This window comes from Culex quinquefasciatus, chromosome 2 (genome assembly GCF_015732765.1).
Source record: "Culex quinquefasciatus strain JHB chromosome 2, VPISU_Cqui_1.0_pri_paternal, whole genome shotgun sequence".
NCBI lineage: Eukaryota > Metazoa > Arthropoda > Insecta > Diptera > Culicidae > Culex > Culex quinquefasciatus.
In genome coordinates, this window is record NC_051862.1 from 153,616,275 (window position 1) to 153,639,196 (window position 22,922).

General features: G+C 33.4%; 1 protein-coding gene across 3 annotated transcripts in view; it reads left to right on the forward strand.

The window, feature by feature from the left end:
• Positions 1-1,517: 1,517 nt before the first annotated feature.
• LOC6031745 (quinone oxidoreductase) overlaps positions 1,518-22,922 on the forward strand; it is a 42,735-nt gene continuing 21,330 nt past the window's right edge. The window contains exon 1 of one of the 3 annotated variants that reach the window (XM_038253615.1): positions 1,518-1,937. Coding sequence is in view for 1 of the 3 variants with exons in the window: in XM_038253614.1 (XP_038109542.1) it covers positions 2,261-2,286 (26 nt within the window). In the remaining 2 variants the exon portion in view is untranslated. Of the gene's footprint in view, positions 1,938-2,017; positions 2,287-6,494; positions 7,016-22,922 lie in introns of those variants that run through there. The other 2 variants (XM_038253614.1, XM_038253616.1) reach the window with 2 other exon arrangements.

Genomic DNA, 22,922 nt, shown 5'->3' on the forward strand with positions numbered 1-22,922 from the left:
AATGAGGTGCCTATAATAAGCACCGAAAAAAACTGGGGGCAGGTGACAACTAAAGCACAGCACCCTTGACTTTTCACAAAACTGGGTGGCTAAGTTCGTTCCCTGTATGCTGCCCGATAAATCGATTATATAGCAGTAGGCTTGGAACGTTTTTTCTGGTCTCATTTAATCGACTTAAATTTATAGAATTTGTTCTATCCAAGGATTTTACATGAAATAATTTGTAAAAAAATGAGCTGAATTTAATAAATTGTAAATTATTCCTAATACATTGCATTACATAAGAAATAAAGACTTTTTAATCTCTTTAAAAAAAATGATTTTTAAATCACAATCAGTTTAGATTTTTTTTTTGTAAATTCATTGATACCAGTAGTCCTTGATTTCACCTTTTTTCGAGAATTTTATTTTTTTGATTTGGATGAAACTTTGTAAATGCATTCCCTATGTCAAAAAAAGCAATTTTGCAACATTTTACTTTTGAAAATTTCTGCAAATAGATAATATTTCTAATTTTATTAATCCGATCAAATTTTTTTTTATAATTTTGTTGAAAGGTTCTGAAAATTTCACAGAAGTTTCATATTTTAACATTGACACTCGGACCAATAGTTTTTGGGAATCGTCAGTTGAAAATTACAGAATAATTAGGCGAAACTTATAAAAACTCATTTTCATCGAATCAAATTCTTTGTAAATCTCAGATACTAATTGTTCGATTGTCAAAGACTCAGAGAGAAAATTGTAGGGAATGATCTGAGCTTTATTCAAAATATTTTTTTCAGGGTGCTTTTCTTTCAAAAAGTATTTTTTTAGTGCAAGCAAATGAAAAAAATCGAAAATTTAAAACTTATTGGTAGCTTTTTGTCCAGGTTTTCGATATTTTCAAAAAAAAAAAAACACTCGTTTTTATTCAAAAATGCAAACCTCTTAAACAAGATTTTTCACCATCAAGCAATATGGCTCAGATAATGTCTTTTAGAGCCCCCTAAAACATATAAAAAATCGAAAATTAAAAATACATATTTTAAGAATTTTACTCTTAGTGATATAATGTAAAATAAATAGAAATCGGATATTTTTCGGTGTACCTATTTTTTCGACAAGTTCTAACCATAACCAACAACATTGGTCAAGACACCAAATCGACCAGAAAATCTCTTCTCAAGATATAGAATTTCATACATTTACAACGCATGGTAAAGTTTCATTCAAATCAATGTATTTTTTTTCTTTTCTTCATCGCTGAAGGACAAAAACTCGTTAAAAAATTGTACCAATTGCCTTAACAAACATTATATTGGTTCACACGAAACGTTTTATCAAAATATGCACAAAATATTTGAACGACATGGATTAAAAAACGGTTAAAATTACAGTTGAGGGTTAACTCATGCTAGAGCTGCACGCTCAACACGCACGCGAGAGAGCAGAGTCTGGAGTGAGTGTGTTTATGAACGAAATTTCTAAGGCTTCTTTTTCGTCCTGCCTTCCTCTTCTTTTTCTCTCAACTTCACCATTAGAGTATAGCACCGACATTAAGGTACACACCCGCCAAGGTAGGTGGTGCTCCATTCAGTGACTTGCTCTCGTTAAAAAAAGCCAGCAAATTCCGGTCTCGTCGTGGTCGTCCCTTGACAGTGATCTTGAACGTTGGCAGTTGTCCAAATCGGTTCTCCAGCGTTGCTCCAGAGTCGGCATTCGAAATTTATCACAAGTGAACTGACCAAAAGTGTGCAAAAATTCCAGCTGTAACCAGTGTGTGTCGGTGAAGATTTCGTTAAAGGTCGCATCAAGTCCAATTGGGGTTAATTGAGTTTGACGAGCAAAAAATTAAACGTCAGCAGATCTCGTCCGAAGTCCGTTCCGGCGTCCACACGTGTGACCCCAGCTTTGCCGAATTGTGACCTCCCTCTGTTTCGGCCAGCCAGCCGTCTGTAAGTGAAAAGTTTTTCATTTGACTTTTACTGTGACCTTGGAATGTCAGATCGGTGTTTTCCACGCTAGGCACACGTAAACACACGGTTCTGGTTGTTCCCGATTCTGCACTTCAGTGCTGTTCGAACAAAAAATTTTGTAAATTCCGTAGAAAGCCACCATTTGGAATCAAATTCAAAATCGTCAACCAAGAAAAAATCATCGACCGCTTGAAGCTGTAGAGTAGAATTGAGGATACTCCCCCTCCACCCCTGCTTGAGTCGTTGTAATTTGGAACGTAACACAAAGAAACACAAAAAAAGTCGAACCCAAAAAAAGAGTCATGCTTAGCAGTATGGAGAAGCAAGGGTAGGTCGATTTGTTTACTTTTGGATTCCTTCCCAACCCCACTCTCCTTATGCTCGGTTATGCAACGCATGAAAAATTTGTCAGTAATGATGTAATGTGATTTATGTTATATTGTTATTTTTTGTTTAGTTAAAAGGTTCATAATAAATACAAAAAAAAATGTTTTTGTTTATTTGTATCAATTCAATTTTCTATTTGCATGGAAATATGTTTATTTTTCATATTTTTGGACGTCCAATGTACATCAAAGATTTGTAATAGAGTCGCATGATAGTTTTTTTTAATTCTTAATATCGTTGTAAAATATTTTTTTCGAAATGTTATATTTTATCATATTTCTGAGTCACTTCAACCTGAAAAAATTCACTCAGTTTTTGGATATCCTTTACTGAGAAATTTCGTTGTATTATTTTATAATTTTTTTTGACAAACTACCTAGTTCACTGAATTTTGAGATTTTTTAAAAATATAGTGATTCAAATTTGGTATGCCCAAATGAGCCCATTTTCATCATCCATTCGACCATCAAGTCTCTATACAAATTTTCAAAATTTCGTGAGAAGGAATTTTAAGATCGATTTTCTGTATTTGGCTAAATTGAAAATATAGGTAAGAAGAATTCTGCTCTTGTCGTTTCCCCCGCCAAATTCAGCAATTTAGCAATCAAACAAAAATATGTGCATTCTAAAAAACTTTTTTTTTTCATTTTACTTCTGAACACAAAAAATCGAACTGTACAAAACACCATTTTTGATGTCATATATTTTTGGATATGTTAGATAACAACAATACCATCTTTTGTTGTATCACATAGTAATGAAAATAAGTTAGCCCAAAATATGATGATTTGGAAAAATGTGGTTTTTTCAACATCTTGAAATCATGGTTAAATATATTTTGATTTTAATTTAAAATGTGAACTCGAATTAACAATTCAAAACTATTTATCTTAAACAAGCTTTTTGAAAATTCGTGTTTTCAAGTTCTCGTTACATTAGGATTAATTTTCTCATGTAACATGTTCTTTTTTACTTTCATGAAAATAGAGAGTTCCTTGATTTTCGCATTTTTTTTTATTTTGCATCATATAGTTTTTCCAAACAAGTCTCCATACAATCTTGCGGTAAATATATCAAAACCAGCATCCCGAGATGGGATTTTTTGACCGATTTGATGTCTTCGGCAAATTTGTAGACTGTACAATTATTCAGCAAAAAATGGTCATACTCTAAAACCATATTTCTTTAATTATTATTATTGTTTCATTTAATGGCGTCATCCATAAAGTACATACGCTCTTAGGGGGAGGGGGAGGGGGGTTACCGTAGTTGTGACAAGATGTGATGAAGGGGAGGGGGGTTTGCGAGACTGTGACGTCACGCTAGTTTTTTTATGATTTCATAATATTAATTCGAAATGTACACAATTAAATTAAATCCTCTTTTCTTGAATTGTTTGCTTACTATTATTTAGCATAATCACATTATAATTGACTCAGCTGGAACTTCAATATTTTGCAAATTCTTGCTCGATAAAAAAAATGCTTTGAAAGCAGGGTGTTCATAAGAAAACTGCAGTTTGAACTTATTAGATACAAAGTAAAAAACAGTTTTCAAGATTTTTTAATACTTGAATGTTATATCAGGTCTTCTTATTTTTAAAAAAATACAAAACTATATCGCAATGTTTATTCTTAAAAATGAATAATTAGACAACTTATTTTTTTGTTATGTTGAAATTGGCAAAATACCAAAATTATGAGAGTTTAAAGAAGTAAAAACTTTTAAAAATCCGATCGAAAACAGGGGGGGGGAGCTGGCAAAATGTGACGTATTTTTTGAGGGGGGGTTCAACCTTGCGTGACAAAGTGTGACATAGGGGGGGGGGGGGTTATTTTGGTCGATTTTTGCGTGACATACTTTATGGATGACGCCTAATGTAATTTATAATTTTTATTTTCAAAACATTTTGTTATGTTTTTGGAGCTCAAAAAGATATCTTCATGATGATGAAAAATCGACTTCCACAGAAATTAAATTTCGAAATTATGAGATTTTTGAAAAATATCTAAATTGTTATCTGGAACATCTATAAACGCTCCGTACAAAAAAGATTTGTTTTGTATGGAAATTGTTCACGATGAGGGGAGGGGGATTGTCTAAGATTAGAAAAAAGTGTACACGTGGTTTATGGATGGTCCCGTCAACAAAATGCCAAAAACTTATTTCAAATTTGCAATCGAAAAATAAAATAAAGTGCACAGTTTTGGAGTCATAGTCACTTTGAGGATTATTTTTTTACATTTTTCATTTATTAAAAATAGTTTCTGAATTAAAGCCAACTCTGCAAAAAAAACTTTGAAAAGTTCAGATTCAAAATTGGATCCAGAATATGAATTGAGAAAAATTACAAATTATATTATTATTGTTTTGAAACATCATCAAATTTCACAAAAGTTTCTATTTCAACATTGAAAAACGAAGCAATATAATCCTAATCAAAAACTCATTTTCATCGATTCGAATTCTTTGTGAGGCTTTATCTCAGAAACTTATTGTCCAGTTTTCATAGTTTCATATGGAAAACTGTAGGGTTTTTATTTATCTTCAGGGGTTGCTTTCCTTGATGATATATTTGAAAAATGAAAAAAATGTTAGATATTCCGTACTTAAAGTGACTATAACTCCAAAACGGGACACTTTATCAAAAATTCGGAGAAAGTAAAAATTTAAAAAAATACCACATTTTCGATATTTTTCAAAAATCGCAATTCAAAACCAATATCTAAGTGAATTTTCTAATTTTTTAGATATAATTATTTTTAAAATATTAAAAAATAGGCTAAAAAAACTTAACATTGGAAATAGCACCTTTTTATTTTAATTTGGAATGCTTTTCGATTACAAATTCAATGCAATGCGTCTAAAAAATTCTACAAACTCTACTTAAAAGAATCGAACACATCGAAAAAAAAAACATGTTTGAGCAATGTCATATTTTGTGCAAAACAATTTTTTTATGGTATACAATTTTGCTGAAAATACCAAAATCGAACTTAAAATTACTTCTCAGAATACAGATTTATTTTAACACTTATAAGTCGAATATCATTGAGATGTGTTGTTCAGTTATCGGTTTTTAAATAAATGATTCAAATACAATAAGAAAGATAAGAATCTTTTTTTCAGTAGTGGCAAAAAATCAATATTTACAAAATAATAAAGATTTCACAGCAAATATTTATGTTAAATGGATAAATGGGGTTGTTACTACCTCAAAACAGGAGTGTGGCCAGAATGTTGGTTCGAGTAGGGAAAGGGGGGGTGGGGGGGCTTCAATTAATCTAGTTAACTTCTTGCAATAATTCTCTTTTGTTGAATGTTGAATTTTTGTTCTTCGACTGCCCAATGGTGGTCTGGTGCACCATTTTGAAAAATCCATAAAATAAATCAAACAGGTTGTTTAAATTTCAAATTCATTGTGCAAGGGCTTCAATTGACTCGTCAACAAAGTCATCTGATCTGTTTGAAAATGTAGTTAATTGCTACTAAGTATTTTTTTCAATGTTTAAAGTGCAATATTCATTTGTTAAATTGTACCTAGTTTAAGTAAAAACAAACATACACGAAGGCACGTGCCTCGAGCTACGTGTTCACGTTCCCAAAAAATGTGGCTCTGTTATTTCCAATTACCGAAGCAAAATCGTTTGATCTTCTTTCCAATTAATTTCCTTTTCCCATGAATCGATGTATTGAAATGTCGAATGTTGGAGCTGTGTTTTAACCCTTGGTACTAAAAACTACCCAACTTTATTCAATACCTTGCTGAAAACGAACCTCAATACTCAAGGGATACGAACATAGTTCAGCACGTCACGCGATATCCCCCTCGAATGTCAAAGGCTTCGACAGTAGTTCCCGTTCACCAAACCAGTCCGTTACGCTAAAGCTCAGTTCCATTCACCCACCACGACGTCAACGAATGGCTACGAGCCTCGCGCCGAATACCCGGCGATTTAGTATTGGTCTCTTCGCTGAGTCGCCGCTGAAACTAGTAAATATACTAAAGGCCGATCGAAAAAAAAACCACTCGCAAGAGTTGCACTTGACACTCAAAAGTGTATCCAAACCACAAACACAGGCGCGCCAACGACACTCTTTTTTTTATTTAGTCCGGGTTTAGTACAGCACAACCCGAACACGACCCATATCGGGAAAGTGACTCTTACAGAACGGTTTTGTAAGTCAGTTCCTAGTTCACAGCCGAAAGCGTTCGACAGTCTGAAACTGTTGCATACTCCATCGAAAGCCACCCAGAAAAAATATCGAGTTTGAGAGCAAGTTTATCTTTGTAAGTTTGTCTCCAAACATCTACGACCAGCTGTTTCGAGAGTGTTACGTTTTTTTGGAGTGTTTGTGAGTTTGAAAAGCAAAAAAAAATAGTAGCTCAAAATAGCTACCAGTTTAGAGTGACACGTCGAGTTTATTGCTAGTAGAAAATACTAAACGAAGTGAAAAGTCGCGTGAAAACGACCCAAAGTTTAAGTTCAAAGTCAAATTTGCCCAAAGTTTGTGTCGAGGAGAGAGAAGAAAAAAACGGAAGTTTGTCGATTACATAAAACATCGATTACCGAAGCAGCGACTACCAGCAACTAGTCAGCGGTTTTTTTGTTGTTGTGAGTTTCGTGAACGAAAGGTGGACTACATTTATAGAACGAAAATTCAAACGCGTAAGTCAAACCCCGAAGCATCATCAACAACAAATCGATTTTTGGCGACCACCCGAAGGTTTGAAAGTGGTGGTGGGGCTATATTTGGATAGCGGTACCGAATGATTACACTAGTAACAGTGAGTTAGATCGGTCATGATGACGTCAGTATGATAGGTTTAACATCATTTTATTCCAAATTATTTAACATTTAAAATAATTAAATATTTATTATTATTACTCACATCTATAAATTGAAGACAAAAACACATAAAATAGAAAGTAAAAAAATCCATCATGGAATGTATTTTTTTTTGTTTTACAGAGAGACCAGTTTTAAAATCTAAAATTTTAGAGATCTCAAAAAAGTGTCTACGAGGTTTATTAAAATTTTGCATTGGGCTTAACATCATGATTCGAAATCCGGACACTTAGTAGCATATCATTTTTGTTATAGCTGGCAAAAAATCATGTAATAACTTGTGTAATAAGTTGAAAATGTAGAAATATCATCAGGATGTAGTATAAACAGTCAGTTTTAAGAGAATGCATGTAAAATATGGATTTTGTAACAATTTTTCATCATAATTTTGAAATTGAAATGACTTGTTGTGCTTCGAATCCCGGAAACTGATAAAAGCTGATTCGAAATCCGGACACTTTTGCTTCAAATTCAGGACACTCGATTTTGCTTATGAATCGAACGAATTTGGACTGAAATGTTAGTGAGTGGCTTTCATTAGGTCTCAAATAAGCTGTTAACATCAAAACAATTGATATTTTATATAAAAATTTGCAAAATTTTAAGGAAATCAAAACCATAAATTTCTGCTTTGCCTTCCCGATGCTTCGGACGCCTATGAAATATTTCATTGAAATGTTTCACATTTTTGGTAAACTTATAATTTTATTTTATTGTTTTGGCATTAACTACTGCGTTCAAACAAACTTTAAATGAAAGTTGATGTTAGAATTCATCAAATAACACAGTGTTGACATTCAGAACTTATATCTAAATAATTGATAAAACAAGATGAGATGTCCGGGTTTCGAAGCGTCCGGGAATTCGAATCATGACGTTATTCGAAACTAACACTTATTTATTCAAAATTTAGTATTTTGTTCTGTAATATCATGTTGTACTAGAAATGAAATATCAATGAAAAATAAAATTTTAAATTAATATTTTTTGTCAATCAATGACAATTTATTTCATGAATTTTTTTTATTAGATATATTAAGGACTAAGGCGGCTTACGTAATATAATTTTTCTTAACGCTTATAGTAATAAAAAAGAATCTTTTCATAACTGACAAAATTGTCTTTCACAATACCTGAAGCGTCATAGCCTTCGCTTTTTCAATTTAAAAAAATCTTAAATAACTAAATTTAAAATTTCAAGCTCATTTTCTTTTTGTTTTCAGCAAGATTTCTAAAAAAAAGTAATTATACTATAAATAGAATGTTTTTCATTTAAAAACAAATCTATTTTAACCAACATTGTTTTCGCCTTCAGAATTTTCGATGAAACTTTGAAGAAGTTGGTGAACAAAACTTAAAATGAAACATGCATTGTCCTAATATGAATACTGATTTGAAGGGGTTGAATGTAGTTGTCACAAGTTAAGTACAAATTTATTCTTTAAATGAAAATCCTGAATTCTGTAATTTTCATGAGTTTGTGACACTTATTACTTGAATGAATTCTAGCTTTCCACGGGTATTAAAAACGATTAAAGGCATTTAGTTGATTTGGATAGAGTTAAAGAAACATTTATTTATTGGTAAAATTTTCTAGATTGATATAAAAAAAATGTAGTGAATATAAGTATCTTTTTCTCAAATAAATACATGAATTCTAATGTGCTGCTTGACTTATCTGATATGTTTAAATTGTAGTGAATGTTTTATCCTCAGTAAAAGTTGTATCAAAATAATTGAAGCCTAATGGTTTAAACAATTTCAAAAAACTGTAAACATTGCATGAAAAGCAAAATGTCAGCATCCATGTATTGATCCATTTCTTCTTCTATAAAATAAAATTTGAAATCAGCATATAAAAACCGAAATCCAAACTCAAATGAATACACTCAAACCCCGATGGTTTGACACCACCTGTTGTCAATCAAACGGGGTTACTTTTTAGTTTGACACCCCTTTTACACGGAGTTCACACACACTACCAAACGTTTGTTTTGATAGTGTGCGTGAGCGCCGTGTAAAAAGTGACAGTTCGTCACTTTTTAGTTTGAATTTGACCAACCAACGGGGTACAAACTAAAAAAGTGTCAAACGAAAAAGTGACCAACCACCGGGGGTTGAGTGTACTAAAATTGGACTCTTCTCCAAAATATACCTGAAAACCGTTTTTCAACGTTGGGAACCTGTTACCACTGAAAAAAGAGCTTCTCTGGAAATTTGGAACCTATCGGATCGCGGCTGTTTCGGCATTTTTGTATTCTGATTAAAAGATTTCTGTTTTTATTTGAAATCTTTTCCAATTCCCAAGCTAAAGTCACGTTAAAAATCGGATTAATCACTTAACTCTCACGTAACACACTCCCCGGCACGTTACTATTCCATAGTAAAAATCATGAACTGTTTTGACACGGTCCACTTCCAAACAACCACCGGCCGCTTAGCTCATTGAACCGCGCGCGGCAATGATGGATGTTGTTTATACTCCGTTTCTCGAATACTACACTCACGATGAGATAATCACTATCACTTGCTCTGACGTTCGTCTTAATCAGCCATCCGACACTCTGTTCTCACTCAGCTCAGAGGTACGTCACGTTACAGAGGAGATTCCCTTGCGGATCCTACGTGAACGTGGTGGAAAAATTTCTGCGGTTCTGCGGTTTAATTTAAATTGATAAGAACATCGAGGGAACCTCAGCGTTTGTTATGACAGTTAAGTGGTGAGACCTGGGTCAACCATCTGGGGTGGAAGCTGGGCTGCGTTCTCGGGAGTACGTGCCAAACGGCACACATCTGGTGAATGAAATGTCTCAATTGATAATAACGAGCGATGCTCCGTCAAATTATCGAATGTTGTCCACTAGAAGCCCTGTTAGCTCCGAGTTCGTTAACAAGGACATCGAACTTCGTTTTCTCTCGTGGCTCCACAGGACCTAACATTCATTTCACCTTGTGGCTGAAGCCAACAGGAAACCAGACATAAAATGGCGTGGAGTTGTGAGGATGGATGGATGAGAGTCAGATTACATCGACAGCTTCTGACGAACGAAACCATGTGGAACCTAAATGTGCACTTTGCGTGGTTGATTACCGCAAAGGACCTGTCTGGTGAAATATTATGAGACCCATTTCTTGAGGCTGCCTACCCCTAATTAGCAACGATAATGTGGGGAAATTGGAGAGGGCTTCCTATAATAATTATGAGCAAGACCCGGGAATTAATTTGCAAAACAGTTGTTTTTGTTTTTTTTTATTGAAAATTTTAATTAAACAAAATATGTCTCCAAAATTTCACAGATTTTTCGTTTTTATTTTTCTTGGATAGATCTTAAAAATGCTTATTTTTGTACATTGAAAATTGGACTTAAAAACGTAAATTTTAATGTTTATTTGTATTTTAGTGGCTTTACCTAAGGAAAGAAAAAAAATCTTCGATATTTGTTAGACAAATTTATAAGTTCTATTCTATCAACTTACAATTTTTAATAACGATATCATAAAAATTTGATTTGGTTTTTAATTGACAATATGTCTTTACTATTTATTTTTATTTGAGTGGTGCCAAATATTTACTCACTAAATTTAAACTCAATCAGCAGTGTGATGAATAGTCAAATCTGTCACGAAACCAACGCGTGAAGCATTCCTTAATTAAGATTTTAATTTGTCCCATTCGACTCACACACACGCTCGGGGCATGGTCTTAGACATGGCCTAATTGGAACTGCGCCACCTAATGCAGCTATTCGACCCAAGCACGTCATCATCGTCACTATATTGGAGCGTGAACACTGCTAACTTACTCCAATCAAGGGATTATACTTGGTTTAGACTGAGATTTGATTCGTAACAATTTAAAATTTAAAAATTTTGAATACCTTTAAAATTCATTAAATATTTAAAATATTTAAGCAATCTCCAAAATTGGAAAATGCAAAATCAATTTCTGTACATGAAATAAAAATCACCAAGTAACATAATAAGGCAAAGCAATTGCAAAATGTCACTGCCACAGCAGACACGGTGTCTACCTCGTCGGAACAAGACTTTTCAACATTATTGGGAACGTCTAAAAATACCCCCCTTTCATTTCGTGTCCCGAGCTTGAACAACATTTGTCTGCCAATGTTACTGACTGCTTTGAGCGTTTTACTTTCGGTGGGGGTGTTAGTATATCTTACTCAGTTTAGGGAAGAAAGGAACGTCCTAAAGTTAGCTCCGTGACCTTTCGTGCACCAACACATACATGAAAGCACATAGTGAAAAACCTCTGAAAAGCCATGTCGTCTGCCAGTTTAGTGCCGCTCAGGATATCACTCTGACGGCTCGTGATCCAGTTCGATTCGCTAGCAACTCATACCGACGTGTCGGTGATGAAATACAAGGGATGATTAAGGGGAAATGTACACCGTGTTGCTGCACGCCGCCGTCGGCTGATGTTCTGCTGTTGCTGCTGCAGTGAGTCAACTCGGCGGTGTTCGTCTAAACCAGCGGTTTTAATTGGTTCAGCAGAAAGCAAACGACAAAATCAGCTGATTTGTGCGTGACAGTTTAGGAGGGTACGATTGTGAATGTTTTGAATGATTTCAGAAAAAATAAAACGTGTCCTAAATGTTTGAATATACATTTATTTTTATTTTTAAGAACAGCAGTAATTATTCACACAAACTTGGGAGAATAATAACCATTCGGCTCAGCCTTTTTTTTTGCTGTTGAAAAATTCCAGCTGCTCGAGTTTCTGTAATTGAGCATTTGCAATCATTTTTTATTTATTTTTTTGTTTGATGTTTGAGGATCTGGCAACCCTATCTGATATTATGACCTAAGTAATATTTAAGTCATTTTTTGAAGCGGATCACACTTTCTGTATGAAAATTACTTCCAAATTCTACATCCAACTCATAGATAGATTACTAACCGCCAATTGAGAGATCTTTCATAGAGCAAACAAAATGGCAATCCTGTCTCAAGTTATTATCGCTTAAGTGATATTGATGCACTTTCGAAATAGGATCATAGTTGAACTAAGTTGGTTCCCTACTCACAACCATTTCACAGTGGTTCAAAAGGCTGTTTTGACGAACTTAATTGATTAGAGCAAAAAGTAAGCATTTTCGTGCTTTGACATGTTCTACAACTTTGTTCAGCGTTGTCATGGCCTACTTTTGGTGAAATTTGTTTTTCAAAATACTCATCACAGCAGGCTATGGAATTTCTAACTTTTGACAGTTAAGAGATAGAGCTTTGGTGTCGTCGGCAAAGTTGTAGGGCTGAAAATTTCTACAAACTTTGTCGAAGTATGACTATTCCACTACAAAATGTCGGGTGAATCATTCGTCCGATGGTTTACGGTCATAGATTTCCGAGCATTTTATTTTATTTTTGATGACTACTTAAATGCATTTAGGACACTTTTAAGGCACATAAGCCATTTTTTCGATTTATTCGAACACACGAGGCGTGTAGGCCAGACTCTTGTGAAAATTCTGATGTATTGGAAGTCTATTTTTGGGGCTATCCAGTGTATTTTTGGGAATATCTTTGAAAAAAAAAAATCACTTTCAAAAGAGCTAATCGGCGAATCTAGACATCTAGTCAACGTCATAACGTTAGTGTTGCAAAGATAGTAATTTATTTCAAACATTCATATTATTTATTAGCTCATAGGTTCCATAAATAGACTTCCAATACATCAGAATTTTCACAAGAGTCTGGCCTACACGCCTCGTGTGTCCGAATAAATCGCAAAAATGGCTTATGTGCCTTAAAAGTGTCTTAAATGCATTTAAATAGTCATTAAAAATAAAATATATTAAAATGCTCGGAAATCTATGACCGTAAACCTTCGGACGAATGATTCACCCGATATTTTGTAGTGGAATAGTCATACTATAAGCCTATTGTATGGGTTTTTGCCCAAATTTGCCCGAGGCTTTGTATACCGAGCTCGAATACTAGCTAAATTATCACGAAATCTTGCTATAACTCATCACATATAGCTCCTATCAATTTTTCGTCTTCAACAAAGTTTTAGTCAAAAAACTGTTTTTTGGTAGGGATTTATGAAAAAGGTTCCAAAACTGGTATTCAACGCAAAGATAGAGCTTTGGCGTCTTACAACTTTGCCGAAGACACCAAAGCTCTATCTCTTAACTGTCAAAAGTTAGAAATTCCATAGCCTTCTGTGATGAGTATTTTGAAAAACAAATTTCACCAAAAGTAGGCCATGACAACGCTGAACAAAGTTGTAGAACATGTCAAAGCACGAAAATGCTTACTTTTTGCTCTAATCAATTAAGTTCGTCAAAATAGCCTTTTGAACCACTGTGGCATTTATTCGAAGCACTTGGTTTCCAAAGAGCTAATAATAAAAATGAAAATTATTTCCGGATTTCTTGTGTGATCCAATGTAGATTTAGTTAGTTTGAATTATAACTTTTAAATATTTACCGAAACATTTTCAAAAGTGACCACTGAACCTCAAACCAGTATGTTTATGTTTTAAGATCTGGCAACACTGTCTGAAGTTATAACCACTTAAGTGATATTTTTGTACTCTTTTGAAAACGGATCTCACTTATTTGTATTAAAATATGTCCAGTAAAATTATCCGACCCATCGTTGGATAGATATTCGAAAAACCTTCCAAAAGAGTCCAAAAGTTCCAAGATCTGGCAACATTGTGTCAAGTTATATCCACTTAACTGATTTTTTACATCACACTAATCTGTATGTAAGCAGTGTTCGAATGCATCATCCGATCAATTTTGAAAATCTCGCAACCCTGTCTCAAGTTGTTTTGTACTATCCAAGAAATTCATTTCTAGAGTTTTTTTTAAAGGACCTATAAACTATTGTCTTCCATATGTTCATAGGACCTATTCAAAAAACTCTAGATTTGTTCATTTGTGTGATCCAATTTTGTGAATAGAAGGCACCAACCACATAAATCGATTTAATTAGTTTCCGCTGAGATATCGTTCCTTTTTTGGACTTTAATATTTTTTACTGGCAATGTATCATTTATCTGTGTATCGTTGAATTAGTATTCATAGACATCTAATATGACAAATGTGGTGATCTGGCCACCTCGTCATGAGATATTATTCGGTTAAAAAAAACATTACATTTGAGTGGAATGTTTAGAAGGAAGCCAGAAAATAATAATACAATAATAACTTAAAAGACATTAACTTTAATCTTAATCATCATTTCAAATTACCATAACAAAAAGTAGCGTTTTGAGGGATTCTAGATGGATAATCTGAATCACAATATTTTTTTACACTTTTAAACAAATTTTGAGTAAACAACTAGATTGTCTGTTGTTTTTGTTATTAAAACAATACAAATTTTATTTAAAGTAATTGTTTCGCACCCCTCTTGAAATCGGACTTCATTTAATTTTGATTATTTTTCAAATGTTTGACTAGTTTTTTCGGTCTTTAAAATATTTTTCCTTGATAGGCCAACTAACCACCTTTCATTTGCATCTAAGATAGCTAAAATCGGTTAAAATGGAGCAGAGTTATGATTTTTTGAAAAAAAAATGATTTTGGCGAAAATTGACGAAAATAGCCTCTTTTGGGACCACCCTAGCACGGTGTAAGTCACCTTAATGGTAAAGCAAACAAAAAATACGGGTCTAATTATTTTGGCCAAGAAAATTTTGAGTCCGATCTGAGAACTTTTTTTTCGGTTTCTGTTTTCAAATGGAATTGTTGTATAAACACATTTTTTTCCAGTAAATAATCCTCGCTTTTTAGCAATTCACAAGCAACGAAAACGACCAAAGTGTCATTCTGATGCGAAATTTAATATACTTTTCGAAAAAAACAACTTTAAATGCAAACGGTGATAAAATTTAAAAAAAATGACAAAAATTGACATAATTATAACGTACAGTTGATTTGCAATCATGAGTTTAACAAAATGTAAGATTTGAAGAAAAAAAAATAGCAGAAAAAATTCAAATGATTTTCGAGTAAATCCAAACATGCTTAAAATGATTCCAAGTACAGAGTACTGCATTTGAACTGCTTTTAAATTTCCATTATTTTTTTTTGAAAAAATGCCTGCTGATTTTTATAGGGGGTTGACGATTGAAAATATGTTTTTCGTTGTTCGTTGCAACGGGAGAGAATCGTGGCAACGTTCATTATATATGTAATATTTATTTTTATGATTATTACACCTTATTTTTTGCAATAAATTTTAGTTAATCCAATTGCAATAAAATTATTCAAAGTTAATGAATTTTATATGATAATTTCTAATTCCTTACAATATTGCTCAAAACGAAATCGCTCAGTTCGTAAGCCTCTTTCGACCGACGTTATTAGTCGCACCAATATTTGATCAGCACTCCCCGTGGCTATCAATTCCCAAAAGCAATATATCTGCCATCCTTCGAAACCTCTATCAACCAAAAACAAATTTGACGCAATTTCGGATTATTGTGCTGTCGAATCAATCTTGTCTGCCGCGCGCTGTGATAATGCAATTTGAGCCCCGTTGTTTTGGGTGAGTTTGCCTTATCGTTTTGTTTTATTATATGGCAAACACTCGAAAACTTCTCCTTCTAATTGTTTTCCCAAAAGAAATCTCTGCGATGGCCATCAGCCAAGCAATCACTACTGATAAGACGTCAACAAGGGACGAGAGTATCGCAAACAAAAAGAGTAATTGAAAAGTGGGGTTATATTTTCCCACGTTATCACAAACACTTTGCGCTCCCCAAGTGGGCATGTGTGCATGTGCTCTCTTGAATGAATAATGCATTTCTTTCAATTATAATTTTCGTCGTGGTTTCGAGAACTTGTTCACGCGTCGATCACGCGAAACCCATACACGCAAAAGGGTTGGGCATTTCACAACGTGAACTATTCCACTTTGGCAATCAATTTCTGCCGCTAAATCATATATTTTTAAAATTTTCGGAAGCAAATTCACCACACGCTCAAATAAATTTGCCAACCTTACATAAGGAAGATTTTCCCGCCACAAACACCTTCTCCTCCTTCATATACAAACACAACCACACCGATGCGATGAAACGAACGAAATTGAATACAAAAAACCAAGTTTAAAAATAACCATTTCTCAAAAAGTCGGTCAAAAATCGTCGCTGCGATTCATCGAGTTTGAACTTGCTTCAATCACGGTGAAGAATTTTCCACCCGCGACCGATCTCACAAACACCGGCAAACTTAACTTTTCCATGTGATGGTGTGTGAGTGAGATCGCCGGTGATCATCAAGGGTGATCCCCTTGTTGTGACATCACAAGGATTCTCGGCAAAAGTGTTGGCATTCTCGGAGTCACATAAATTTTCCAGATTGTTTTCCTCAAGCTGAGTTCAACTTGCGCCACAAAGTAAAGGGAAAATGAAGGTTCATGAACCTACGACGAGGTCTTTGTTGGCTCGGATTACCACCGGTGAATGTACGGAGTGGGCATTCTTCGATGCACCGGCTGTCTTCTTTGAAAAACTTGAAGAAGTGAATAATACACGTCTCTCAAGGATTATCTTAAACATTGAACCCAAACAAAGGAAGGCCAAGAGAAAAATCACGTTTCTGGCGAACCGGAAAGTCCCCACGAGCTTCCGTTGTTTACAGGCCACACTTGTTTGCCAACAGCTTCTGATTTTCTTTCCACTTCGAAGAAGGTTTCGGTTAGCTGTCCGAGACATATGTTGACAAAAGATTAACATTGATTTTCTAAAGAATTGTAAGTTTGTATGAGAAAGTAAATATTTTGCATTACCCAATTACTTCAAAACTCGACGATAGCTTTAAAAATAAAAGTTTCAAAATTAAAAAAAGAAAATTGAAGAAAATATTAGGGGTCGTGCATAAACCACGTGGTCTCCTTAGGGGGGGGAGGGGGTCTGAAATCCGACCTAAAAAAACCATGAAAAGCCATGGGGGGAGGGGGGGGGTCGACGGCTGACCACGTGGCCTTTAAAAAAATCTTTTCTTTTAAAAAAAAACAAAAAAATACGCGCTTTGAGTTTACTTATATGCATACATTTTTTGTTACACTTTAAAACCATACAATTATTGTGTTTAGAATTATTACTTATATTTCAATGTCACAATATTTTCCAATTCAATATTTAATTATATATTTCGGCAGATTCATATCAATACTTTGAGCCTGTTATTGAATGAACACTTTTTAATACTCATGTAAGTACGTCTTATAAAAGTTTAAAAGTTGTTAAAAAATAAAGTGACTGTATCCAAAGTTAATATACCCAGAAAAATGCGTACCAAAATGCAAACAAAATTTCATTTTTTTGTTGATGGTATCTTGTAGCTATAAATGTGCTTGCAAATTTGCATTGAAAGTAGATGTAGTCTTCGATAGTTCTATTTTCGAACAGCTTAAAAAATAAATATTGCTGACAATTTTATAAGATTTTCGTAACAAGGCAAAAGACTAAATATGTATTACAAATGAAGTGTCAAAAAATGATTCTCTGCGAAAAAAAAAATATTTTCAAAATCTTAGATCTTAGCTAATTACAGTAGCTGGTCCTATAAGTGATCGAAGAATCTTTATCGAAAGATTTCCTTTTGTCACTTAAAACAAACTCAAGATATCTTGTATCTCCTCTCTCTTGCAATATTTTTTTAAGTACAAAGAAACTAAAAATCCCAATTTCAGGATTATCTCGCAAAATTTCAGTTGCACTACCTCATTTGCAAGTGAAACGTCTATCATTAAAAAATAATCAGGAACGAAAAAACGAACGATACATACTTTAAGATTCACCAAAAAAATTGATGAATAATTTGGTCTAAAATGTATTCCTTATTTCATGGATTACACAGTTCGGATTGTTAAATTACATAACATTTCATAAAATACACGTTTCCATCGGCAAAGTTGTAGGTATTTTTTTTTTAGTTTTTTTATGTTAATAGGGACTATCTCTTGAGCCAAAGAGAAATATGGGCATACATTTTAGATTTTTAGAGAAAAAAACGAGCTTCAAGCAAACATTGTTTTGTTTCTTGATTAATCTATATATATATATAAAATTTCGACGGTTTTGTTCGAACGCGAAATACGGAGCGTCGGATCGAGGTGCTTTTTGTTGCGTTGGGTTCGTATAAGTCCAAGGAAGGTTCTTACGCCAAAAATTGACAACTTTGGCCACTTCCGGAAAATCTGCAGATTATATTGGAAAAGTTACGTAAAATCAAATTTTGATCACAGGAGGCTGAATTAGCAAACAAACAAGAAACGAAACGGAAACCTAAAAAGGGCAGGACGAAGTTTGCCGGGAAGAGCTTGTTTAAAGATAAAAAAAATAGGGGCCAAAGGTGCCCTTTCCTGAAAATATTAGTATTTCTTTAAGCTGAGAAAATATACTATACCCTCAACTTCATATTTGAGATAAAACCACTCAAATATATAGACACATTAAATTAATTTAAGTTTTAAAGAGTCACTTAATTTTTAAATGCCGATATCAATTTGTGAAATAAATTTGAATACAATGCCGTTAAAGATCAACATAAATAAAACTCCTTAAAAAAGATGGAACGGTATTTTCAACTCGCTGGTTCTCGGGCATAACTCAACCAAACGGGACATTTTTTTTTGAGTGAATTATAAGGACATCTAGATGATCCTTAAACATTGCAGAACTCGATTTGATCACATCTGTAATTTATGCGATCAAAAACGTCGTTCCAACTTTTGTTTGCTCTAGTAAAAAAAATCGCCCGAAAAACCGCGGAGACAAGCCCGAAAACCTGCGAGTTGAAGTTACTGTCCCAACGTTTTAGGGAGGCTTATTTATTTTGAGGTAATATCTCAGCAACCAAAAGTTGGATCAAAAATCTTAAATCGTAGATAATTGCCTATTAAAACAACTGAAAAAAAATGTAAAATCCATTCCAAATATTTGCTCAATCTTTTTTTAAATTTATCAAAACACGTAGTCGATAGCAAATTAAATTTAAAGTAAGAGTAAGACTTAAACAATTTGGATGTCCATGACTAAAAGAATGATTTTTAGCGCGTTGTCTACAACTTTGCCAAAGACACGAAATCGATTTTTTCGATTATTTTCACATAACTTTTGTTTGTACAGCCGAGCAATTCTATACAAAATCGGTCTTTATTCTTTGATTTTAATTTTTGATTTTTTTAATCCGTCTGAAACTTTTTTGGTATCCAAGCCATTTTGCATCATTAGTTTGTCCATATAATTTTCCATACAAATTTGGCAACAATGAAAATTTAAAAATCTGTATCTTTTGAAGAAATTTTTGGTCGATTTGGTGTCTTCGGCAAAGTTGTAGGTATGGATAAGGACTAAACTGAAAAAAAAAATGATAAATGGTAATTAATTTTGCTGATTTTTAATTCCACTTTTTGTCACTAAAGCATGATTTGAAAAAAAACGCTATTTTTATTTTTTTTTAATTTTGCCAACTTTTCAGAAATTTCCAGAACGGGCAAAAAATCTTTGTTTGAGTTATGAATTTTTTAATCATCACTGAAAAAAAAAGAAATATTGACCGCAACTTAATTTCAACTTAATTTTTCGATTTAAAATCGAATTTGCAATCTAAAAGTACATTAGTGAAATTTTCATAAAGTGCGCCGTTTTGAAGTTATAGCTGTTTTTAGGTAACTTTTTAAAAAATAGTTGCAGTTATTTATTTAAAGAAATTAGTGCCCATGTTTGCCCAATTTTGAAAAAAAATATTTTTGAAATGCTGAGAAAATTCTTTATATTTTGCTTTTTTTGAACTTTGTTGCTGAGATATTGCCATGCAAAGATTTAAAAACAGAAAAATGGATGTTTACTAAGTCTTACCCACACAACCCATAATTTTCTTATGTCGATATCTCAGCAACTAATGGTGCGATTTTCAATGTTTATGAATAAAACTTTCGTAAAATTTTCCGATCTTTTCGAAATCAATATTTTCGAAAAAAATAAATTAAGACTATCATTTCAAAAGGTCGTAATATTGAATGTTTGCCCCTGTCTCTGATTCTTGTATGGAGAAAAAAATTACACAGCTCGACTTTTTTTGGACACACTGAATCATTGGAATCAATCATGCTTAATTTAAAAGAAAAGTTGCTTGGATTTTTATGAATGTTTGGAATAAAATAAATATGAACTAGGCGCATTCTTAACTAGATATTTTCCTTAACATAAAATGTAAATATTTTTTTCCTGAAACAAAACTTTTTACTTTTTTATTTATTAATTTTGATTTTATGAAAATATTTAAAAGCACATTTCAATTAATGCATGAATGTTGCTTTAGTTTGGATTTTTATGAATGTTTGGAATAAAATAAATATTGACTAGGAGCATTCATAACTAGATATTTTCCTTAACATAAAATGAAAATAAAGCTTTTTACTTTTTTATTTATTAATTTTGATTATATGAAAATATTTAGAAGCGCATTTTAATTAAATCCTAAAGCATATTTATTCTGGATGCAATTAATTGCACTGCAATCCCATAATTTTGAATACATATGTTTTACTAAGTTGCTTGTTTTGTTGAGAGTTTTTTTTTACTTTCTGTACCATTTCAATAAATTGTTATACTGTTATTATTTACCATAAACTTTGTGACGTCATACTTTTTTCACACTTTTAAGTGAATTTCTGTTTTTTATATATTATCAAATTGGTTTTAATGGTGTTACAGCACCTACACAAATTAAAATGTTTTCTTTTTGATCCAATTTTGAGTTAATTTTAAAACGATTGGCATTTATGAACGGTGTGATTATACCAGCTATATTCTGGGAAAATGTTGGTAAATCATTCAGGAATATTCCCCAACATTATTTATTTCGATATAATTTGAAATGTTTTTATTGTGTTGAAATAACAACAGTAATATCGTTTTTTTAACAAAAGTCACCACAACTGACGGTATATCATTTGTGGATAAACATTTTTGAAATCTATACTTATTTTGCTTTTTTAAAAAGATTTTTCACCTGGAGGAAAAAGCCACGTGGTCATATAGGGGGTTGGCGTGAAACCACGAAAACCATGAGGGGGAGGGGGTCAAAAATTCTGGAAAAAAAGGCCACGTGGTTTATGCACGACCCCTTATGGTTACTTTCGCAACAAGTACGCAAGTGTCACCACACGCTTCCAAAAACAAATCATTCAATTTCGCCGCATAAACTGCTCACTCACGGTAAACAAACTTGTTTACCACCATAGCTTAAGCCATTTCTGCTTTCCTCTTTTCTTCTTTGTCTGATTTTGAGACGTTTTTGGGTCTGCTAACTCAAGGCGGTCAGTTTTATCAGCCGGTGCGGCCGTGTCGCCACAAATCGGTTGTAAACAAAGCAATACGACGACGATGACATTTCCATCGCGCTACCGCGTGTGTGAGCGCGCGAATGACCTTCGATCAAGTCACACAGAGAGAGATATTGTAAGTGTGGATTGAGTATTGTTGATCGCTACCTACGATTTACTACCGGCACTTTGGAATGAGTAGTGACGTCATTATCCCATGTCATGGGGTTCAAATTGTTCTGAAACAATAAAAAAATACCGGACCTGTGATTTAATTTCTAGAGCCGTTGAATATTTTTTAATGTTTATGTCCCTCAATTCAGAGAAAAGCTACATCGGAATCACAAAAAACTTCAATAAATTTTCTAAATCACTTTTTAAAAACAACCAATGCGTCAGAGAAACCATCACAGGAAAATAAAATGCAAATTGTTTTCATTTGGATAGTCTGTTAACCTCATTAAAAATTTAAAGCTTTTTGAAAACATATTTTTTCGACCCTTGATTTTTAGGCCAAATTTTGACAGAAGTTCAAACAATGAACGGCTCGGCCAATCACTGCAAAATGGGCATGTCTATAATTTGAGAATGGTTACTGTGATCGATTTGGTGTCTTCGGCAAAGTTTCAGGTTATGATTAAATCAGGAAAAATTTCAGAAAAATGTTCTTTTTATCAAATTTTGTATCACTAAACAAGCAAAATGACTATTTTTTATTTTAGCTTTTTGCCTTCCTCACCTTACTGAGGAAAGGCTATAAAATCACTCGGAAAACGAACTTCTTAGTTTTACTTCCTAGACTCACCTTCATGTATACATATCGACTGAGAATCAAATTCTGAGCAAATGTATGTGTGTGTGGTGGGATGTTGATAAAAAAAAATTGCACTGGACTATCTCGGCACTGGCTGAACCGATTTGGATCGTTTTGGTCTCATTCGATCCGCCTTGGGGTCCCATAAGTCGCTATTGAAAATTATAAAGTAAGTACTTTAAAAGCTGGGTGTTGAATAGTGGTTCGCAAAACGGCCTCAATTTTGAACTGTCAAAGTGGAACCAATTTACTGTTCGCCAAAAGTAAAGAGTATTGTTATCGATCATTACATTTTTTCTGCAAGAATGAAAAATTAGTGGCTTTTGAGGACCGGGAGTTGTAGTCAAGAAATCTTAAGAAAGTTGGAGGCGAGATCGCCATTTTTTTATAATTATGAATGGAAGCTGTTTATGAAATAGATGCGGTTGTATCCATCCAGAAGCTGTCTTTATTGATTGATTCCGTTTGAAAACCTACTGGTTTAGTGAAAATCTTCTCTGTTTGTTGGATCAGCTTAACTAGAATTAGCGATGTTTTTTCGCTGGACCAGGAAGAGCTACAGGTTGGCTGCAGAATTCCATCAGCCAGGGGTTTTATCT